Here is an 18,259-nt window from a genome sequence, read left to right on the forward strand (position 1 = left end):
GTGTGTGTGTGTGTGTGTGTGTGTGTGTGTGTGTGTGTGTGTGTGTGATAGTTAAACCACAGGGGTTGATAATCCTGCCAAGGGAGAGAAAAGAGGGCCCAGGACAGAGTCTTGGAGTCTTCAATTGATGGTTACAGTGTAGATGATAAATTTGAAGAGTTTGAGAAGTAGTGGTGAGATATGTAGGAGAGAACAGTGTCAAGAATATCTAGGAGGACAGGGAGGTCATTAGTGACTGAAATGACTCAACAGTAGGGAAGAAAAGTGAAATCCTTCAGTGTAAATGACTTTTCTAAGGAGTTTGACTGGAAAAGGGGTAGATACAGAATGATAGCTAGCAAGAGTGTTGGGATCTTCTGAAGATTTTTTAAGGATGAAAGAAGACTTGGGCAGGAAAGGAACTACTAATAGGGAGGATTTGGAAAGAAAGGGGAGTTATAGTGTGGGTGATATACTGGAGCATGTGGAAGAGGGATAGCAATAGCATCAATGGTACTTGGAGAAAGGTTGGCTTTGGTAAAAGAAACAGGGCCACCACTCTATCAGAGATTGTAATAATGGAGGAAAATGTGGGGGATGCTCTCAAAGTATTGTGACATGAGGGGAGAAGAACCTCAAAATGAATGGCCATGAGGGCTTGAAGATCAAAGAAAAAATTTGTATCAACTGTTGTGGAGGGTATCAGAGAGGAATAAAAAGATTGTCTTGCTTTGATGAGGCCCATTTGAGGTTAGATAACATAAATTTGTAGTGGAACCACTCAACATGGTCATGTGACTTTCAGCTCCATTCAGCAGGAGGTGAGAGGAGGAGGAGGAGGAGGAGGAAGGGAGGTAGGAGTAGTCCTGAATTGGGATTTGGCCAGGCATTAAGCCTTGATAGGTAGGACAAGGGACCAATGGATTTGAGAGTAGAGGTTTGTGCAGGGGTGGGGAACCTGTAGTCCCAAGGTCACATGTGGCCTTCTAGGTCCTCAAATGCAATCCTTTGACTGAATCCAAATTTTACAGAGCAAATCCCCTTAATAAAAGGATTTGTTCTGTAAAACTTGGATTCAGACAAAAGGCCACAGGTTCCCTACCCCTGAGCTAGTGTATAATTTAACTGTTTAGAGGAAGAAAGAATAGAAAATGATGAAGAGTTTTGAGGTATGGGGTGGAATAAAAGAGGAAGCTTCTGGTGGAAGACCTATATTTTTTCAGTAAATGAGTACTCCTGTTGAAGGTTAAGGGAAATGTGAGGTAAGAGGCTTGGAATGGTCAATGGAGATTGTGAAAGTTAGATGTCTTGGAAGACTTAAAATAATTGCTGTAGAATAAGAAAGGCACAACTGAAATTAGTTGACAAATTTATTGTGAGCAATCACAAAATTAATTTAAAAATTATTTTAATGCCATATCCTCCTAAAACAGGGCCCAAGGTAGTCTTTTTCAGACTTCAATAAATATTTGTTTAATTATTTTGTAATACTTGTCTGCTTAGAAACACTCAACAAAGAAACAAAAAACAAAATCTGGTCTTAAATCATTTGAGCGATCATTTTCTTTGGAAACTATTTTTAAAATTGATTTAAAGAAGAGGAAATCTAGAATACAAAAGGTAGTTCTGCATGTCCAAAGAGAATAAAAGGATGAAACATGCTTGAGCCACAGCTTGAATGATTTAGGTTTGACCTAATAAAAAATTTCCTGACAGTAAGGGTGATCATATACTGACATGAATGACTTGTGTGTTTTCTGCTTTTCTTGAAGTCTTTGAAAATTAGATCAAGAGCGTACTGGGACCCATCAAAACAATAGATGGACAGTTTTAGATTTTACAACCACAGAAATAATTTAAGGAATTGATGTTTTAATAATATCATTTTTCACTCCTTGAAAAAGAAGTTTACAAAAATGCTGGATTTCATTTTATAGGGTATTTTAAAATCAGAGTATTGTTCTGTGCAAGTATCCTTTCAGATTAGCTATCTGTATGGGGGAAGGAATTTCCAAAAAGTTAACTGAAAATTTTGTGTCTCCAAAGTTGTTTTTGAATCCACTGTGGTTTCCTGTATTTTTGTGTGTGATGGTCAAAATTTTAAATTGCTGTTCTTGGTAAATGAAATGATAGGATTTCTCAGAGTATATATCAATTTTAAAGTAAAGCTTCCTTATAAAACCATTTGGCCTTAGGTGGTTTTGTATTTTTTGGTTCTTGATTATTCAAGAAATCACCTAGAAATCTTAGTATTACTGTAATCTCATAAATATGAATGTTTTGTGATGGTTCATGTTATGTATTTTTAGAGAATATTTAGTCAGATTAATTTGTATGCTGCTGAAGTAATACAATGTTTTTTATTTTTAGTGCCACAATGGCAACTGCACCTTACAACTACTCCTACATCTTTAAGTACATTATTATTGGTAAGTTACACATAATTTTATTTTGTGATCAAGAAATTTAATGTACTGGAAAGTTTGCCCACTGAAATTTGCCAAGGGTACATCTCAAAAGGAGTTTTAAAGCTATATTTTTATTACAAAGCTAACTTTCTTCTACAGGGTTTATTTTAATGTTAACTGTGTGTCTTTGCACTTTGTCCTCAGTGAAAGTATCTGAGTGCTCTGATTCTTAGCCAAAAAGTATAATAATAATGATGATAATAATGTGGTTGGTTCAGCATTTCTAGGAAATTATTCTAAAATTAACTAGAAGTGATCTTTGACTAGCTGCCCCAAAGTAGTATAGAATAATGTATTTTGCATAAAAGGTAATATTAACTTAAACTAGAAAATAAGAATGATTTTCCTGCTGCCTTCCTGCTTTCATAGTAATATTAATTCTATAACTGAAGGTTTCGTTTTTCTCATCTGTAAGATGAAGGATTTGGATTAGATGACTTCATCTCTTAAAGCCCCTTTCAGCCTTAAAATCTATGATTTTTTTGTCTTGAGTTACTGTTACTATAAAGTGTGTTTAAAATACAGTCCTATTGTATCTTACTCAGGAAATAAATTGCTGCAGTTACAAATGTCATCTGTTTAGTTATGCTTCTTTGTTAGTAAGGAATATTTTCCAATGACAATCCACTTTGGATAGGATAAATGTGAAAAGAGGAAGTAAATGAAACAAGGCACATAAAGTGCACGAATTGTAATTTTCCTTGTAATACCTACTACTTTTGTCACATTTATCATCTTTTTGTTTCTGAACAAAGATCAAAAAGATTACAGAATATTCTGAAGTTGAAATAGATAAAAAAAAAAAACCCATTAAAAATTGGAATAGGCCTTTCATTGTCAAAGAATATGACCTGTAGTTACTACAGGTGTACTTTGTCAATCTGAAGAATATCACTCTTCTAAATGGCACTGCCATGTTAAATAACAGTGTGAATCATTCATTACAGCCAAGTCTGTCATTGATTATGAATAATAGGAGTATAGTTGTAAGAACTTCACCACCTGAAAGTATTGACACACTCTTTTTTGACAGGGGACATGGGAGTAGGAAAGTCCTGCTTGCTTCATCAATTTACAGAAAAAAAATGTAAGTGTAATTTTTAGGGTGGAATCTTATTTTAGCATTATCTTAACCTTTTGTAAACAAGGTATTTTTTTATTATACCATACACAGATGGAACTCACTTTAAACTCTGCCTCTTATCTTTGTGAGCAGTATTGCTTTTCTAGTTTTGAATAGGATGGAAGAGTAAGAAAGAACTGAACATTTACTAACATTTTCAGAGTGTTAGATTTTTGTGTCTGCTAAGTTATTTTCTGTCTGATTCTCTAAGTTTGGAAATCTGACTAAAGGTTTTTAAAAAAATTAACACTTTTCAAATAGAATATATTGATTTCATTGTTCTGAATTGATATTATAGAAGCTTTGGATAATATCTAGAGAGATTGTAATTGTTGTTTATTAAATTGGATGAGAGATTGGAGTAGATGACCTGTAAGGTTCCTTCCATTTTCAGAATTCTTAGAAAAATGCTGTATGTACATAAATAAATAGCAGTAGACTTGTTTAAAACATTAATTTGAGAAAATTGAATCTTTTATAGATTAACTTATGTCTGCTATAATTAAATTAAAAGTTCCAAGCTTGGCTGTTTAGTTTTTCTAAACAAGGGGATAAATTATTTTTTATGAGAATGAATTTTTAAATATTGGAGATGGTTCTTTGGTATTTCTGTTTATCCAACCATAATTAGAAGTAGAGTCATATTTTAGGTAGTACCCATTGCTTTTTTTGTGTATGCTCAAGAATATTGGTTTAGTAATTTAATATCCTGCTTATGGAAGAAAGGACTAGTAAATCTATGTCTTTATCAGCTAGAAGTTCTCAATGCACATTAATTAAATACCTTGTGGGTTTGTTTTTTTTTCTGAGACACTGATGATAGCTTTCTAGAAAAAAGAATTGACCAGTGATTTTTGGAATCCCAATTCAACAGCTTTCTTTTCAAGGGAGGATGGTACTAGATTATTAATTTATTTATAATTCATCCTTGGAGATAGTTTTTGAAAAATTTGTGTGCTGTAGAACTTTTATTAAGCCTTCCCACACATAGATAATTCATCTCATAGCAACAAATTTAAATAGTGCAACCTCATCACTTGGTGCTGTACTTGATTTTTTAAATTAAAACCTTTTTTTTTTTTTTTTTTTTTTGCTTAATAGCCTGGCCCAAGTCTGCAGGACCTTGGACCTCTTGGTCTGTACAGCCATAGTAGAACTTACTAAGGTATTGAATTAGCCAATAGATCAGTCATTCAGCTGTGCAGTGGATTCCCTCCCCTCCATCCCCTCTCTGGTTTAGTTTGAAGGTATCAGAATTGCAAAGGCAATGTAACATAAGGCAGGGGATGCTGAATTTGGCATCAGAAAGACCTGGGTTTAAATTTTGTCTGACAGTTAAAAGCTTTGTCTGATCATAAGAAAGTCACAAACTCTCCAAACTTCAGTTTCTTTTTCTGTAAAATCATACCTCTTACCCACCTCATGTGGTTGTTGTAAGGCTTAGATGAGACAATGTATATAAAGCATTTTATAAACTTTAAAGTGCTATATAAAAATTAATATTAATGGATTAGGAGTCAGAAGACTTAGAGGCAAGTCACTTTAAAACTGAACAGCAATGTGACCAATGATGAATCACTTAGGCTCAGTTTCCTTATTTGTAAAATAGGGGAAATGATATTTGCACTGCTTTTAAAAATGTGAAGTGGTATTAAAAAAAAGGGGGTTTAGTTGGGAATCTTGTAATTATTTTTTATTTAAGAAAAAGAATTTTACCTCTTAGGGTCTCAATTTTCTCATCTGTAATATAAGGGGGTTGAACTAATTTGTCTCTAAAGTCTCTTCTAGCTCTAATATTCTATGATTCTTAAGTTCATATGTATTTTTTCCCTCCTTTGGTGACAGTTATGGCTGATTGTCCTCATACAATTGGTGTTGAATTTGGTACAAGAATAATTGAAGTTAGTGGCCAAAAAATCAAACTGCAGATTTGGGACACAGCAGGACAGGAGCGATTTAGGGCTGTTACACGAAGCTACTACAGAGGAGCAGCAGGAGCACTTATGGTCTATGATATTACTAGGTAAGAAATTACATCTCATCTTTTTAGTAAAAATTTCTTTGGGGTATATTTGTATTTTTGGTTTGCTATTCCTTATGAGATATTTGATTTTTTGGTTGTTTCCTTAAATAATGCAAAACTTGGACATATATTACCGTATTGTTTTAAATGCAGGCCACATCCCTGAAACTGAAATCTCTTTGAAAGGAAAATTAAGGGCTGAAAAGTAACATTGATTTATAAGTCACATTCTTGCTTTCTACAATCCAGATTTGGGAGGAAAAAAGATATAATCTGCTCTTGAGAGCATGCCACCATCTTCTTGCTCCAAAAGGAAATAGATTGGAGACAAAGATATATAAAATATGAGAGTGTTGGACTGCTCTTTAAGGCCACGACAGCTTTAAATCTATGCTCTTATGATTTGGGAACACAGAAATCTGAGTGTATTTAACAAGTAAAATATCATTTGAGTAATATTTCAAAAATAGTTTATGCACAGATTTTCTGTTGCTATCAAAGAAACATTGAAGAATTACTTCATTGCTTCTTGGCTTTTAAAATGTTTATTTCCATTCATCTGATGTCAAAATTAGAACTGAAAGAATATACTTTTAGAAATTTAAGGTTGTAGTGGTGCAGATAATAAAAAAGCGCTTATATTTGTCTTTGGGGGAGGGTATTTTATTACTTATTTAACTATGATTTATTCTTATTTGAGAATTCATATAGTTTCTAAACTAATGATTCTATAAATGATATAATTTGATGTCAATAATTTATGTTGTCAGAAATAATGAAAATATGAATGCATTTATCCTCTGTTCCCTTACAGAATGAAATCCACAAGTTAGGCAGGGCCTTCTACAATCTCATCTCCATCTTCTCTCCCAATGCTCCTCCCCTTAACATACTCCTATACAATAATTGAGTGGGGACATTTGCTGTTTCTTGAACAGGATTATTTTCCTTATTTCTTGTGTTTATAAGGTTGCTCTGCGTAGAAGGTCCCTAACCTCACCTTTTCATATGTAATGCTTAGCTCAAATACTTTCTCTCTTCCCAGAATCCTTTCCTGATAGCTACTGTCATGCCCTTTTCTTTTCTTTACCCCCAGTGAAAATTTTCTTTCATCATTTCTATCACATTTTTCCTTTTCTGTATTATATTACCCATACCATCTTGTAAATTTCTTAAGGGTAGGTATCATGCTTAGTTTATTGTTATATTTCACACTGTACACTATTTTGCATGGGCACTCATATTTTTGTCAAAATTGAATTTTTTTAACTGAATAACTCATCTGTTCTCTTGTTTCATATTTCCATCCTTGGAATAAGTTTTATTGTCTTGCAGATTGATGTAAAGGATCAGACTAAAGTTGGTAAACTTCTTAAAGATTGATTGTCATTTTAAAAAAACATTAGCATAGTATATTTTTGGAAGCTACTTAATTTTAAAAATCAAGTTGAATTGAAAAATTGGCCATTCTAAAATTGGTTGTTCAGGCCATCTTGTTGCATTTAGTTAATGTTTGACTTCATTTTTTTTCTTCCATCAGTAATATATCTTATATTTGGGTGAGTATAATTACAAATAGCTCTCCCATTAAAAGCTCTTAATATTGAGGAAAGACTTGGTTGGAGAAAACCCATCTATCCTGAATGAGATTACAGTTGAGCTTCATCACTAAGAAAGTTCAGACTCCCAAACCGGATAAATTTGGGAGTTGTTTACCATTACTGCAATTTGGTTTCAATTCAAAAAACATTTATTCAGTCCTTTTTATGACTTGGGCATATGACTTTGTATTTTACAAAGAAAAAAATGAAATATCTTTTTTTAAATCAAGAAGTTTACATTCTTCTGGCGGGCAGGTAGTAGGAGTAAGATGAAGAACATTGCTAATTGAGGGGATCAGGAAAGGTCTTTTGTAGGAAATAGCATCTGAACTGTCTTGAAGGAAGCCTGGGATTCTATACATGAGGAGAGCATTCCAGATGAGGGGCAGTGTAAAGTTACAAAATGTGGGAGATTGAATGTCATCGATACGCTATAGCAAATAGGTCAGTTTGTCTGAAACAGAGAATTTGTGAAAAGAAATAACATGAAATCAATTAGATTGTGAAGAGATTTAACTGGCAAACATACAATTTTGTATCCCCTATAATCCTAGTCATAGTAGGTACCCACTGCAGCTTCTTGAGCAGGGGAGGTGACATAGGCCCACAGGAATATCAGTTTTGTGGACTATGTGGAAGAAGATGGGTTTCCGAGGGAATTTCTTGTTTTCTAGAAGTAACCACCTAAAAACCTCCAGAAAATCTTTAAACACATGTTTACAAAATTAGATTTATAAACAACTTTTCAGAAATACAGCTCACATATAAAGTAAAACTTTGCAGTAAACATTCAACAATTTAGCAGTGAGTTTATTCTTTTGGTTTGACAAAGAACTTAGCAGTTATATACTGAAAAGTATTAAATTCTAAGAATACTTGTGATATTTTGATAGATTTTTGTTATATCAATTAGTTTTCCTGGAATGAGAAATGGAATAAGACCAAGAGTATGATCAAAGTATTAAGTCCCATTTACAACATTATAAAAGGTTAAGTTATTTGAAACAATCTTTGATTGCAAGAGCTCAAAACATAAACTGTAGATTTCATTTTGAAGTATTAAATATCATAGGGTAGAATATAGAGTTAGGTATGAAAATATGAAACTGATAAAAGCTATAGATTGCTTTGGTGGAGAGAACTTTGGGTTGGGAATATCAAGTGCCCCGAGGTCTAGTTCTGGTTTTGCTATTAACTAGCCATGTGGCCTTAAGCAAATACTTTTTGCTTCTGTGGGCCTCAGTTTTCTTATCTGTAAAATCAGGGGATTAGATTAGATCTGTAGAGTCTTTTTTTTTTTTTTAAAGCAATTGGGTAACTTGCTCAAGGTTACACGGCCAGTTATTTCTGGGTGTGGTGGTAATTATCTGAGCCTAGATTCGATCCCAGGTCATCCCGACTCTGGGGCCAGTGCTCTTACTCGCTGTGCTACCTGGCCACCCCATGTAGAGTCTTTTTTGATTCTAAAATTGCATGTGTCTTTGAAACTGATTTCTCACAAACTTTGGAAAAATATTTCAATAGCTTAAAGATGATTTGTTTGTTTTTTTACTATCTTGTGATTTATAAGTTATTTGGATATGTTTGTGTTATCTTCCCCATTAGACTGAGAGTTCGTTAAGAACAGGGACTGTTTTACTTTTCTTTGTATTTTCAGCACTTAGCACATTGCCTGGCACACAGTAGGTGTTTAATAAATGTTTATTGACAGATTGGTTGGCTCTGTGTCACAAACAAACAACAACCACAAAAAAAGTTCAGAATTCATGAGAAATTTTCCCAGTGCTGGCAAGCTAAACTTCTTGACATTTAGACTATAATAGTAGACTCATGGAATGGTAGAGCTGGAAGGGGCTTTTAGAGATTAACTCATTTTACCTAGTTTACCTCTCTCAGAGTTTTATAGATGAGGAAACTTAGATATAGCAGTAGAGCAATTTGCCTAAGGTCAGAGAGATAAGCTAATGGAAGAATCCCAATCTAGTGCTCTTCAACCCCTACCCAAGCAGCTATTGAGATTAACACCAAATAACGTTACCTTTTTGGTAAGTCAATTGTATAATGTATGGATTCATTTTCATTGATTTTCAAAAAGCTCCCTTTCTAGCAAAAAGACTTTACATGTGGGGAGGCCAGGTGGCACAGTGAGTAAGAGCGCCGGCCCCAGAGTCAGGAAACCTGGGTTTGGTTCTGGCCTCATATACTTAACACCCACACAAAATAACTGGCCATGTAACCTTGAGCAAGTTACTTAACCCCAATTGCTTAGGGGCGGCCAGGTGGCGCAGTGAGTAAGAGTGCCGGCCCCAGCATTGGGAGACCTGGGATTGGTTCCAGCCTCAGATACTCGGCACCCACACAAAAATAACTAGCCGTGTAACCTTGAGCAAATTATTTAACCCCGATTGCTTAAAAAAAAAAAGACTTTACATGTATTTCTGTTCTAAATGACAATGAACTGGCTTGCTAACACCAAAAAATCTTTTATCATAAATTCTGAACTCAGTGTGAATGAATCCAACCATTCTGGAAAGCAATTTGGAAGTATGCCTAGAGGATTATAAAAACTTGTGTATCCTTTGACCCAGCAATATCACTACTAGGTCTGTACCCCAAAGAGATCAAAGGAAAAGGAAAAGGACTTATTTGTGCAAAAATATTTATAGCAGCTCTTTTTGTGGTGGCAAGGAATTGGAAATCAAAGGGATGCTTATCAACTGGGGAATGGCTGAACAAGTTGTGGTATATGATTGTGATGAAATACTATTGTGCTATATAAGAAATAAAGAACAAGGAGTTTCAGAAAAACATGGGGAAACATATAAATTGATGCAAAATGAAATGAGCAGAATCAAGAGAACATTGTACACATAGTAGTAGCTATCAACTGTGAATGACTTAGCTGTTCTTATCAAGACTGTGTTCCAAGACAATTCAGAAGGACTTATGATGAAAAATGCTTTTCACCTCCAGAGAAAGAACCAATGGAGTCGGAATGCAGATTGAAATATACTTTTTTAAGCTTTCTTTTTGGGGGGGGATTCCTATTGTTTTCTTTCACAGTGCAGATAATATGGAAATGTTTTGCATGACTGCACATGCAAAATCTGTTATCAAATTGCTTGCCTGGGATGGGGGAGGGAAGAGGGAAGAAAGAATTTGGAATTCAAAATTTTGAAAAATGAATATAAAAAATTTTTTACATGTAATTGGAAAAGATATCAAATTTAAAACAAAAAATTCTGAACTCAAAACATTAGAAATTTAGTTAACATTGAAACATTGGCATAAAATAATGTGGTTATCTTAGATTTCTTTCTTTTTTTTTTTTTTTTTAAGCAATTGGGATTAAGTAACTTGCTCAAGGTTACATGGCCAGTTATTTTTGGGTGTGGTGCTAAATATCTGAGCTTGGATTCAATCTCCAGGTCATCCTGACACTGGGGCCGGTGCTCTTACTTGCTGTGCTACCTGGCCACCCTGGTTGTCTTAGATGTCTAACAACTCAATTTAAGGCAGCTTTCCCCTTCATCTGATATTGAGTAGGTGTTTTTTTTTTTTTTTTGGCCTTTTGGAGGGCAATTGGGGTTAAGTAACTTGCCCAAAGTTACATGTTTAGTTTTGTGTGTGTGTGTGTGTGTGTGTGTGTGTGTGTGTGTGTGTGTGTGTTAAGTGTCTAATGCCGGAACCGAACTCAGGTCCTCCTGACTTAGTCCAGTGCCTTACTCACTGCGCCACCTAGTTGCCCCTCTAGTAGGTATTTTTATGTTTAATTTTAGTATCTATTAATTATGTGATTGAAAATCTCCCAGGGGTAATTTAGCAAGTGCTTTTTAGGTTTGACTTAATCTAGTCACAATCCTGTTCTATCATATGTTTTTAGGTTTATTGCTTGCTCATTGATATTGCTAAGGAAGTATGTTGAATTGAAACAAAGTCACTCCTTGGAAATAACAATTTTGTTGGGTATTTAAAAAATTCTACATTATGTTCAGTTGTAAGACTGAAAAATTTGTATGTTGTATGTCTTTGGATGAAAAGATTTACTACTTAGATATGGCTTAATTAAAGTAGTAGTTTTACTTAGGTTTTTTGTAATCCTGTGGGTTAGATAGTTTAACTAAAATAGGTAACTGATGAAATAACTGTAGATTGTCCTCTTTATATGGCATCTGTATGTTAGCTATTAAAATTTTCAACTTCAATTTTTGCAGAAGAAGCACATATAACCATTTAAGCAGCTGGTTGACAGATGCAAGGAATCTCACCAATCCAAATACTGTAAGTTGAATGGCATTTTGTTGTAATATATTTTATCTCTAAACTAAAGGAACCTACAAAAACAAAGCTTTTCAGTGGTGTGACTGAATTTGTTTTCTGTTAACAGGAATAAAAATTGTCATGTAATTTGTCACTAGGTCATTAAGGAAAAACATATTTCATCCTTTTCTTCTCAGCTTTTACAAGTTCTTTCCATTGATTGTATTCTTTGTAAAAATGAAATGTATGAATAGACTGGCCCATTATAAAAACCCACAGAGCTTCAGTTTGAGACTGTTAAACCTGTTCAAAAGTATGCTTGCATTTTAAAATGGGATCTCTCTTGTAGTATTATTTTTTTTTACACTTAAGCTTTATTTTATGGGAGGATTTTGGGTTACAAAATATTTTGTTTAGAATACTGATTTGGATTTTGATCCTTGAAATTTGCCCATTGGTCTACAGAAGTTCTCATACCCATTTGTAGTTTATATTGCACTGTGTGTATATATACATATGTACATAAAGCCTCACAGTCCCATGTATTTAGGATTAGTTATCCTTGATTCCTCTTCTCAAATCTGGGCCCAAAGACTGAAGAATGTATGGCAACATATGATAATAATGAATGTTGACAGTCTGGGAAACTGGGTGGCATTTGGGGGTGGCAGGAGTCTCCTACTGATAACCTCTGTCCCTGGCAACTTTGTGTTTCTCTTCTCAATTTCCCTCAAATGTGGTATAGTGGAAAATGCACTGAACTTGGAGTCAGAAGACCTGAATTTGAATCCTGGCTCTGCTACTTACTAGCTGTGTGACCTTAGGCAAGTCATTTAACCTCTCAGGGCCTCAATTTACTCATCCATAATATGAAGGGGTTGGACTAGCTGGTGATCTTTTAAGATTTTAGGGTTTTTCTAGCTCTTAATAGCCTGGACTGTCTTTACTCTGCCTCCATGACCCCACAGCAGACTTGAAACCTTGTTCTCTATTGTTGGTGCTGGTACTGGGGGCTGGCAGATTCCTGCTCCTGGGCTTTGATTGTCAGCTTCTTCAAAGGATCATTTATCCCAAAGCCAATTTCCCATATTTCTTGCAGGTAAAGAAAATGGTATTCATATCTCCAGAGATTATCCTCAGTCCATTAACATTCTCCCGATGGTGTTTGCTTTTCAGCCTTTCTGTTTGTAGAGACAGGTCAGAGAGAGAGGCCATAAGTAAGGGAGGATGGCTGCCATTCAGGGGATCATGAAGGTTTCATGGTGGCATAACGTAGTACAAGGAATTTTAGGGAGATATGCACCCTTGGTTGGGACCATACAGGGTTGGTTAGGAAAGGTAATGCCATTGTACAGGTTTGTCTGTAGTTTCCCTTTACAAGTCTTAGATTCTAAAAGAAGGTCCTATCGACCATCAGCTTTTAAAGATTATATAATTTGCATGATTGACTTTGTTGGCTGCTTGTGTGTTAAGATTTGTTTGTGTGTTTTTTTTTCTCTAATTAGGTAATAATTCTCATAGGAAATAAAGCAGATTTGGAAGCACAGAGAGATGTTACATATGAAGAAGCCAAACAATTTGCAGAGGAAAATGGTGAGTTCCCTTTAAGAGTTTACTTTTTTTTTTTGAGGGGGGGGAGGCAAGGCAATTGGGGTTAAGTGACTTGCACAAGGTCACACAGCTAGTTAAGTGTTAAGTGTCTGAGGCTGGATTTGAGTCCTCCTAACTTCAGGGCCAATGCTCTATTCACTGTGCCACCTACCTGCCCCTTAAGAGTCTACTTTTTAAGATGACAGAATTCAGTCATAACTGAGAGAAATATCCAAAGACTGACAGGATTTGAATATAGAAAATTATTTGACATTTAATAAGTTCATCAAACTGCAGGAAATTGGGAGTGAAGTAAATACAAATAAACTGGACCTGGGTTCCTACAAAAATAGAACAGATCTGTAGTCTGATGTACAATATAAATATTACTGGTCCCATATTTTTATATTAATTCCTTTAGTTGTTATGTAAAGAAATACCTAAGTTATTGGATGAGTTTAGATGAAAATCAAGTAATAATTATGAACTATTTTTAGGATTTTAAATGACCTAATAGTTTTTTTTTTTTAGGTTTATTGTTCCTTGAAGCAAGTGCAAAAACGTAAGTAATTATAGCTTTCAATGTTCCAGATGTTTATTTCAAGATATTTACATAAAGTTTTTAAAAATGGACAAAATTTTGTTTGATGTATAAAGTTTCGCTTGAAATAAATGTCTTTTGTAGTAGGAAGAACAATTAGATTTTCGTTAATATCAGAATAAACAAGCTAATTTTTGTTTGTTTGCCTAAATGGTTGTGCCTTGATTATAGCCTTCTGGTAACTACCGTGTTTCCCCGATAATAAGACCTATCCTGAAAATAAGCCCTCCCCTTACTGTGTAAGATTCCTCTAAAATGAGCCCTCCCCCGAAAATAAGCCCTATTGAGATCGCTACTGTAGTGAAGGTGATCCCCTGCACTACACGCTACATTACGGTACCCTCTGTATGCACCGTCCCCCCCCTCCCCCGGGTGAAATGCACGCCGTGCTCTGAGCTGCATCCAATCAGAGCTGTAGCAGTGAGCGCGTCATCCTGTTCTTCCCCAGTGATTTGCTTATTGAATAAAGGTACATTTTTTTGTTCACATTTACCTGTTTATTAAAATTGCTGTCAATGTTCATTAAAATAAGCCCTCCCCTGAAAATAAGCCCTCTGGTGTTTTTCTGTCCAAAAAAAATTAATAAGACAGTGTCTTATTATCGGGGAAACACGGTAGGTTAACAAATGAAACTATTTGCATTCACAAGGGTGTGAATTTCATAATATACTGTATTTGCATTTGATACCAGCAATCCAAACTCAGTCAGCATTTTCACATAATATTTCTGAGTGACTTAAATGCTTAGTTCTTAAAATTAATAGCACAGTGCATTTTCTAATTGTTCTTCCATGCTTAATTAATGAACATTAGGCTCCCATCACTTTCAGAAGAAAAGATGAGGGCATTGCTGTTAGTTTTGATCACCATATATACATCAGTAAAATTTTGTTTAAGGTCCTGGCCACAGCCAGCCTATGCCTGTAAGCCCAGCCAAGAATCTTCCCAACATGTGACAATAGTAACAAGGGTGATTGGGTGAGGATTAACATAAATCCATGCCTGCAAAAACAACACTATGCCTGTCTTATTGATACAGGTAAAGATACTGAAGACAGTTATCTTGAAGTTGATTCTGCATGCTTGTATTGTTGAATTTCTTACTGTGTGACCTTTCATAAAAATAGTCAAAGCCAAAATTGTTGAATGGGAAGAAACATGTTAAGTAATATAGTGCTTATTTAATTCTTGAGTTTTATAAAGACATCATTTAAGTTCTGTTTCAATATTGTTTTGTAAATAGCTATTTCTTGTCCTTGTTCCCTGAGCCTCAAGTTTCCTGAGCTTTAAATGAAGTTGCTCTCTACTGCTTTTTTAGCTCTAAGATCTAGGGGAGCCTATCTATGCTTTTTGCTTAAAGATACTCTTTGCATATGTTTTTCCCTTACACTAAGTTGTGTGCTAAGAAAACCCAGGCTGAAGTAATGGCATTGTGGTAGATGAGTCCTCAAAGAGGAGGAGATTATGGAAAGGGTTAAAAGGTATGGGAGGATTTTGGGGGGGTGAAGAGAGGGTAAAGAATACAACTCTCTATTGATCTTGTTAATTGCTTCTTAGGGGAGAGAATGTAGAGGATGCATTCCTGGAGGCTGCCAAGAAAATCTATCAGAATATCCAAGATGGAAGCCTGGATCTGAATGCTGCAGAGTCGGGGGTACAACACAAACCGTCAGCCCCGCAGGGTGGACGACTAACCAGTGAACCCCAACCTCAGAGAGAAGGCTGTGGCTGCTAGTGACCTTGATGCCATAGTCCCATTTCCGACTTCACCTCTGTCTGTTGGAAGCAGCACTTTTTACTGCCTCCTTGTCTTCTGTACATCTTACTGGGTTTGATTTAAAAACTCTGCTGAGAAAACAGGTTAACACAATACTAAACTGCTAAACAACTTTAGATGTAATCAGGTCCTCAAAGGCAAGTAGAGTCATAAACCTCTCCTGCATGGTAAAGCTAGAAGTTTTTTTTTCTCCCCTTGATTGTCCTTGTGATAGGTATGTCACCAATACATGATTTAAACTGAGCACTGATGCTGGACTCATGATTTTTAAACTTTTTTTGCAGGGCTTTGTTTATCTTGGACGGTTTTAATTTAATGGTCTCTTAAGCCTCTATCCCCACTTCTAACTGTTCCAAGTATGTCCATTATAACGGATAAATTTATTTGCTGTGAAATGACTTCTGACAGTAGGAAAGGGGTTCTATAACTGCATCTTTTTGTTGGAGAAATTTCCCTGTTGGGTGGGTGTTCTATTTTTTTTCTTGCAGGGGTATGTACGTTTACTTCTGTCTTAGCCTAGCACAGGGAAAATATCCATTTATCTTTTTTCTTGTGCTCAATAGCTTTAGCTCTTCCTCCCAATCCATTTTATCTTTATCTTTGTTAATGGAACGTAAATATGTATAAAATTTGAAGGAACTGAACTAACAAATACATTCTGTGTATATGATTTTAATGAAGAAAATAAATTGATTACTGGCATTAGAACAGTATATAATAAAATACCAGTTTGTACAGTATGACTTACATGTGACCATGTTCCTCCTATTTTCCCATTTGACACAAGGAAATAGACACAACTGCATTTCACTAAGTGATATTGGCTTAAATTCCTTATCCCTGGCAGTTTTTGGAGCATTCATTTGCTGGCAGGGGACATTGTGCTGGGAAGAGCTCCCAATTGGAAAGGATTAACACTATCAGAACTTAAAACGATTGCTGCCTTTGTTCCATCTCTGCACAACAGTGTATCTGCTGTTCTCTTAACCCTATTCTTGTGCAATCAACAATGTGCTAACCTGCTTTTCTCTTTTGTAAACATTTTTGCATTATTGGGCTGCATTTCCTGCCTTACTGTATAGGGAAAAAAAAGGCTGGGTTTATTATTGCACATTTTAAGCTTTTATACCTTTATCTTTTTGGAGTGGTCAGTTTCTGAACTGGACAGCCAGAATGGCAGGTCTGCTCTTTGGGGATTTTAAACTGTGCATTTTTAACACTACAGTGAAATCATTTCAGTCACATGATCCCTCTTATTTAAAGCTTTGGGGGCCATTTTATGCCATGTTGGCATAAGTAGTTTTGTAAAAGGGAAAAGTATTTCTAATGGTGTTTCAGTGCATGTACTGACAGGATAAACTTTACACTAGCTAGTTTGGCCAGTCAAGTGTTTCCCTTCTATGAACTGATTTAAAATTTGTTTTATGTAAGGAAAGCTGGGATGCGGTTACTTTTTGAAGACTGCTGGGTAAACTTTGGCCTGTTAGAAATAATGCATTTAGTAAAACTGCAGTGTTTCAAGTACACATTTTAAACCCTTGTTGCAGACACTAAGGTGAAATTCTCTATTTGTCAGAGTTGTAAAAACACGGTGGTACCTAGAATATTGTATAGTCATTGTTAAAAGCCAAAACTGGAATGTGCAGATGATAGGATTTGGATAATTTTATGCACTGTCCTTTTTTTGTTTGTTTTTGTCTTTTTTTTTAAAAACAAAGCAAAACAACATAAGATTCCTGATGTAGATTGGTGAAATACAGTCGAATTTACAGTTGCTCCATTTTGCTGAAACAGTTGCACATAAGGGGTTCACCCAGGGACCATGACCTACTGGTATATATAAATATATACATATATATGTGTGTGTGTGTGTGTGTGTGTGTGTGTGTTTGTTACACACACAAACACATACACACACACACACACACAAGCCCCCTCTGGGATATAGGTAGAAATCACGATCTAAAGATTACAGCTTGTTTAGGTGCGATACCCTGACTCCCAAAGTTAGCTGCAGTGGGTCTTAATTGTTTCTGTGATGGAAGGATTTGTTCAGATTGCTGTACTCTTCATTTGATGTAACAAAATGCTATTAATCTAAATATTTGTAAATAAAGTACCTGTATCTAGATTAAATTATAATTAGTTGCTTTATTTTGTGATTTACAAGATTTAGACATTCTACAATCAAGCTTTTGCTCGACAGAAATTGTTGGTTGCCAGGTATTGCCAGACTCCTTATTCATAACATAATGAAATGGCATTATTTGTTAACTCTTAAGCAGATTACTCCTCCCAAGTCTTATGGCTCTGGAATTTAGATTTCGTTATTTTCAAAGAAAATGGCAATGAGAATGTTCTTCCATGTAACTTCACATGCAGAGCGGATAGTCTAAAAAAAAAAGTTTGGGGCCAAATTCTGTTCTTAATTGCATGTATAGACCCTCTTAATAAAGGTGGGTGCTCACAAGTGGGAGTAAGTGGAATTGTCTTGTTTGCCTTAATTTCTAGGAACTAAATTTAGAGGTTGGTTGGAGAGAAGAAAAAAATTGGAAATCATGACATGGGTCACACTTCAGTAAACTGTTTCACTGGTTTTAAGTTGTTATAGCACCTGTAAGGAAGTCCCCAATTTGTGTCTGGTGCTCATTGCCTATTTATTCTATTAGATTACATTCCAGTACAATGTTCAAGTACTTTCATTGTACAATAAATTATGTGTTTGATGTAGTAAACTTGATTTTTTTTTTGTTCACATGTGGAGATGATATTCAGCTATTAATTCAAGGTAATCAAGTTTTCCATGGAACTATAATCCTACCAAATGGGTACAAGAG

General features: G+C 35.2%; 1 protein-coding gene across 1 annotated transcript in view; it reads left to right on the forward strand.

The window, feature by feature from the left end:
- RAB14 (RAB14, member RAS oncogene family) overlaps positions 1 to 17,564 on the forward strand; it is a 26,860-nt gene extending 9,296 nt beyond the window's left edge. The window contains exons 2-8 of the mRNA XM_069073786.1: positions 2,350 to 2,408; positions 3,481 to 3,534; positions 5,416 to 5,593; positions 11,409 to 11,475; positions 12,960 to 13,047; positions 13,576 to 13,606; positions 15,203 to 17,564. Coding sequence (XP_068929887.1) covers positions 2,357 to 2,408; positions 3,481 to 3,534; positions 5,416 to 5,593; positions 11,409 to 11,475; positions 12,960 to 13,047; positions 13,576 to 13,606; positions 15,203 to 15,380 — 648 coding nt within the window. The 5' untranslated portion in view covers positions 2,350 to 2,356 and the 3' untranslated portion in view covers positions 15,381 to 17,564. The remainder of the gene's footprint in view (positions 1 to 2,349; positions 2,409 to 3,480; positions 3,535 to 5,415; positions 5,594 to 11,408; positions 11,476 to 12,959; positions 13,048 to 13,575; positions 13,607 to 15,202) is intronic.
- The last annotated feature ends 695 nt before the right edge of the window (positions 17,565 to 18,259 follow it).

The sequence above is a fragment of the Petaurus breviceps genome, unplaced genomic scaffold (assembly GCF_028583685.1).
Source record: "Petaurus breviceps papuanus isolate PSGF00001 unplaced genomic scaffold, PetGlider_PUasm1.0 90879, whole genome shotgun sequence".
NCBI classification, from domain to species: domain Eukaryota; kingdom Metazoa; phylum Chordata; class Mammalia; order Diprotodontia; family Petauridae; genus Petaurus; species Petaurus breviceps.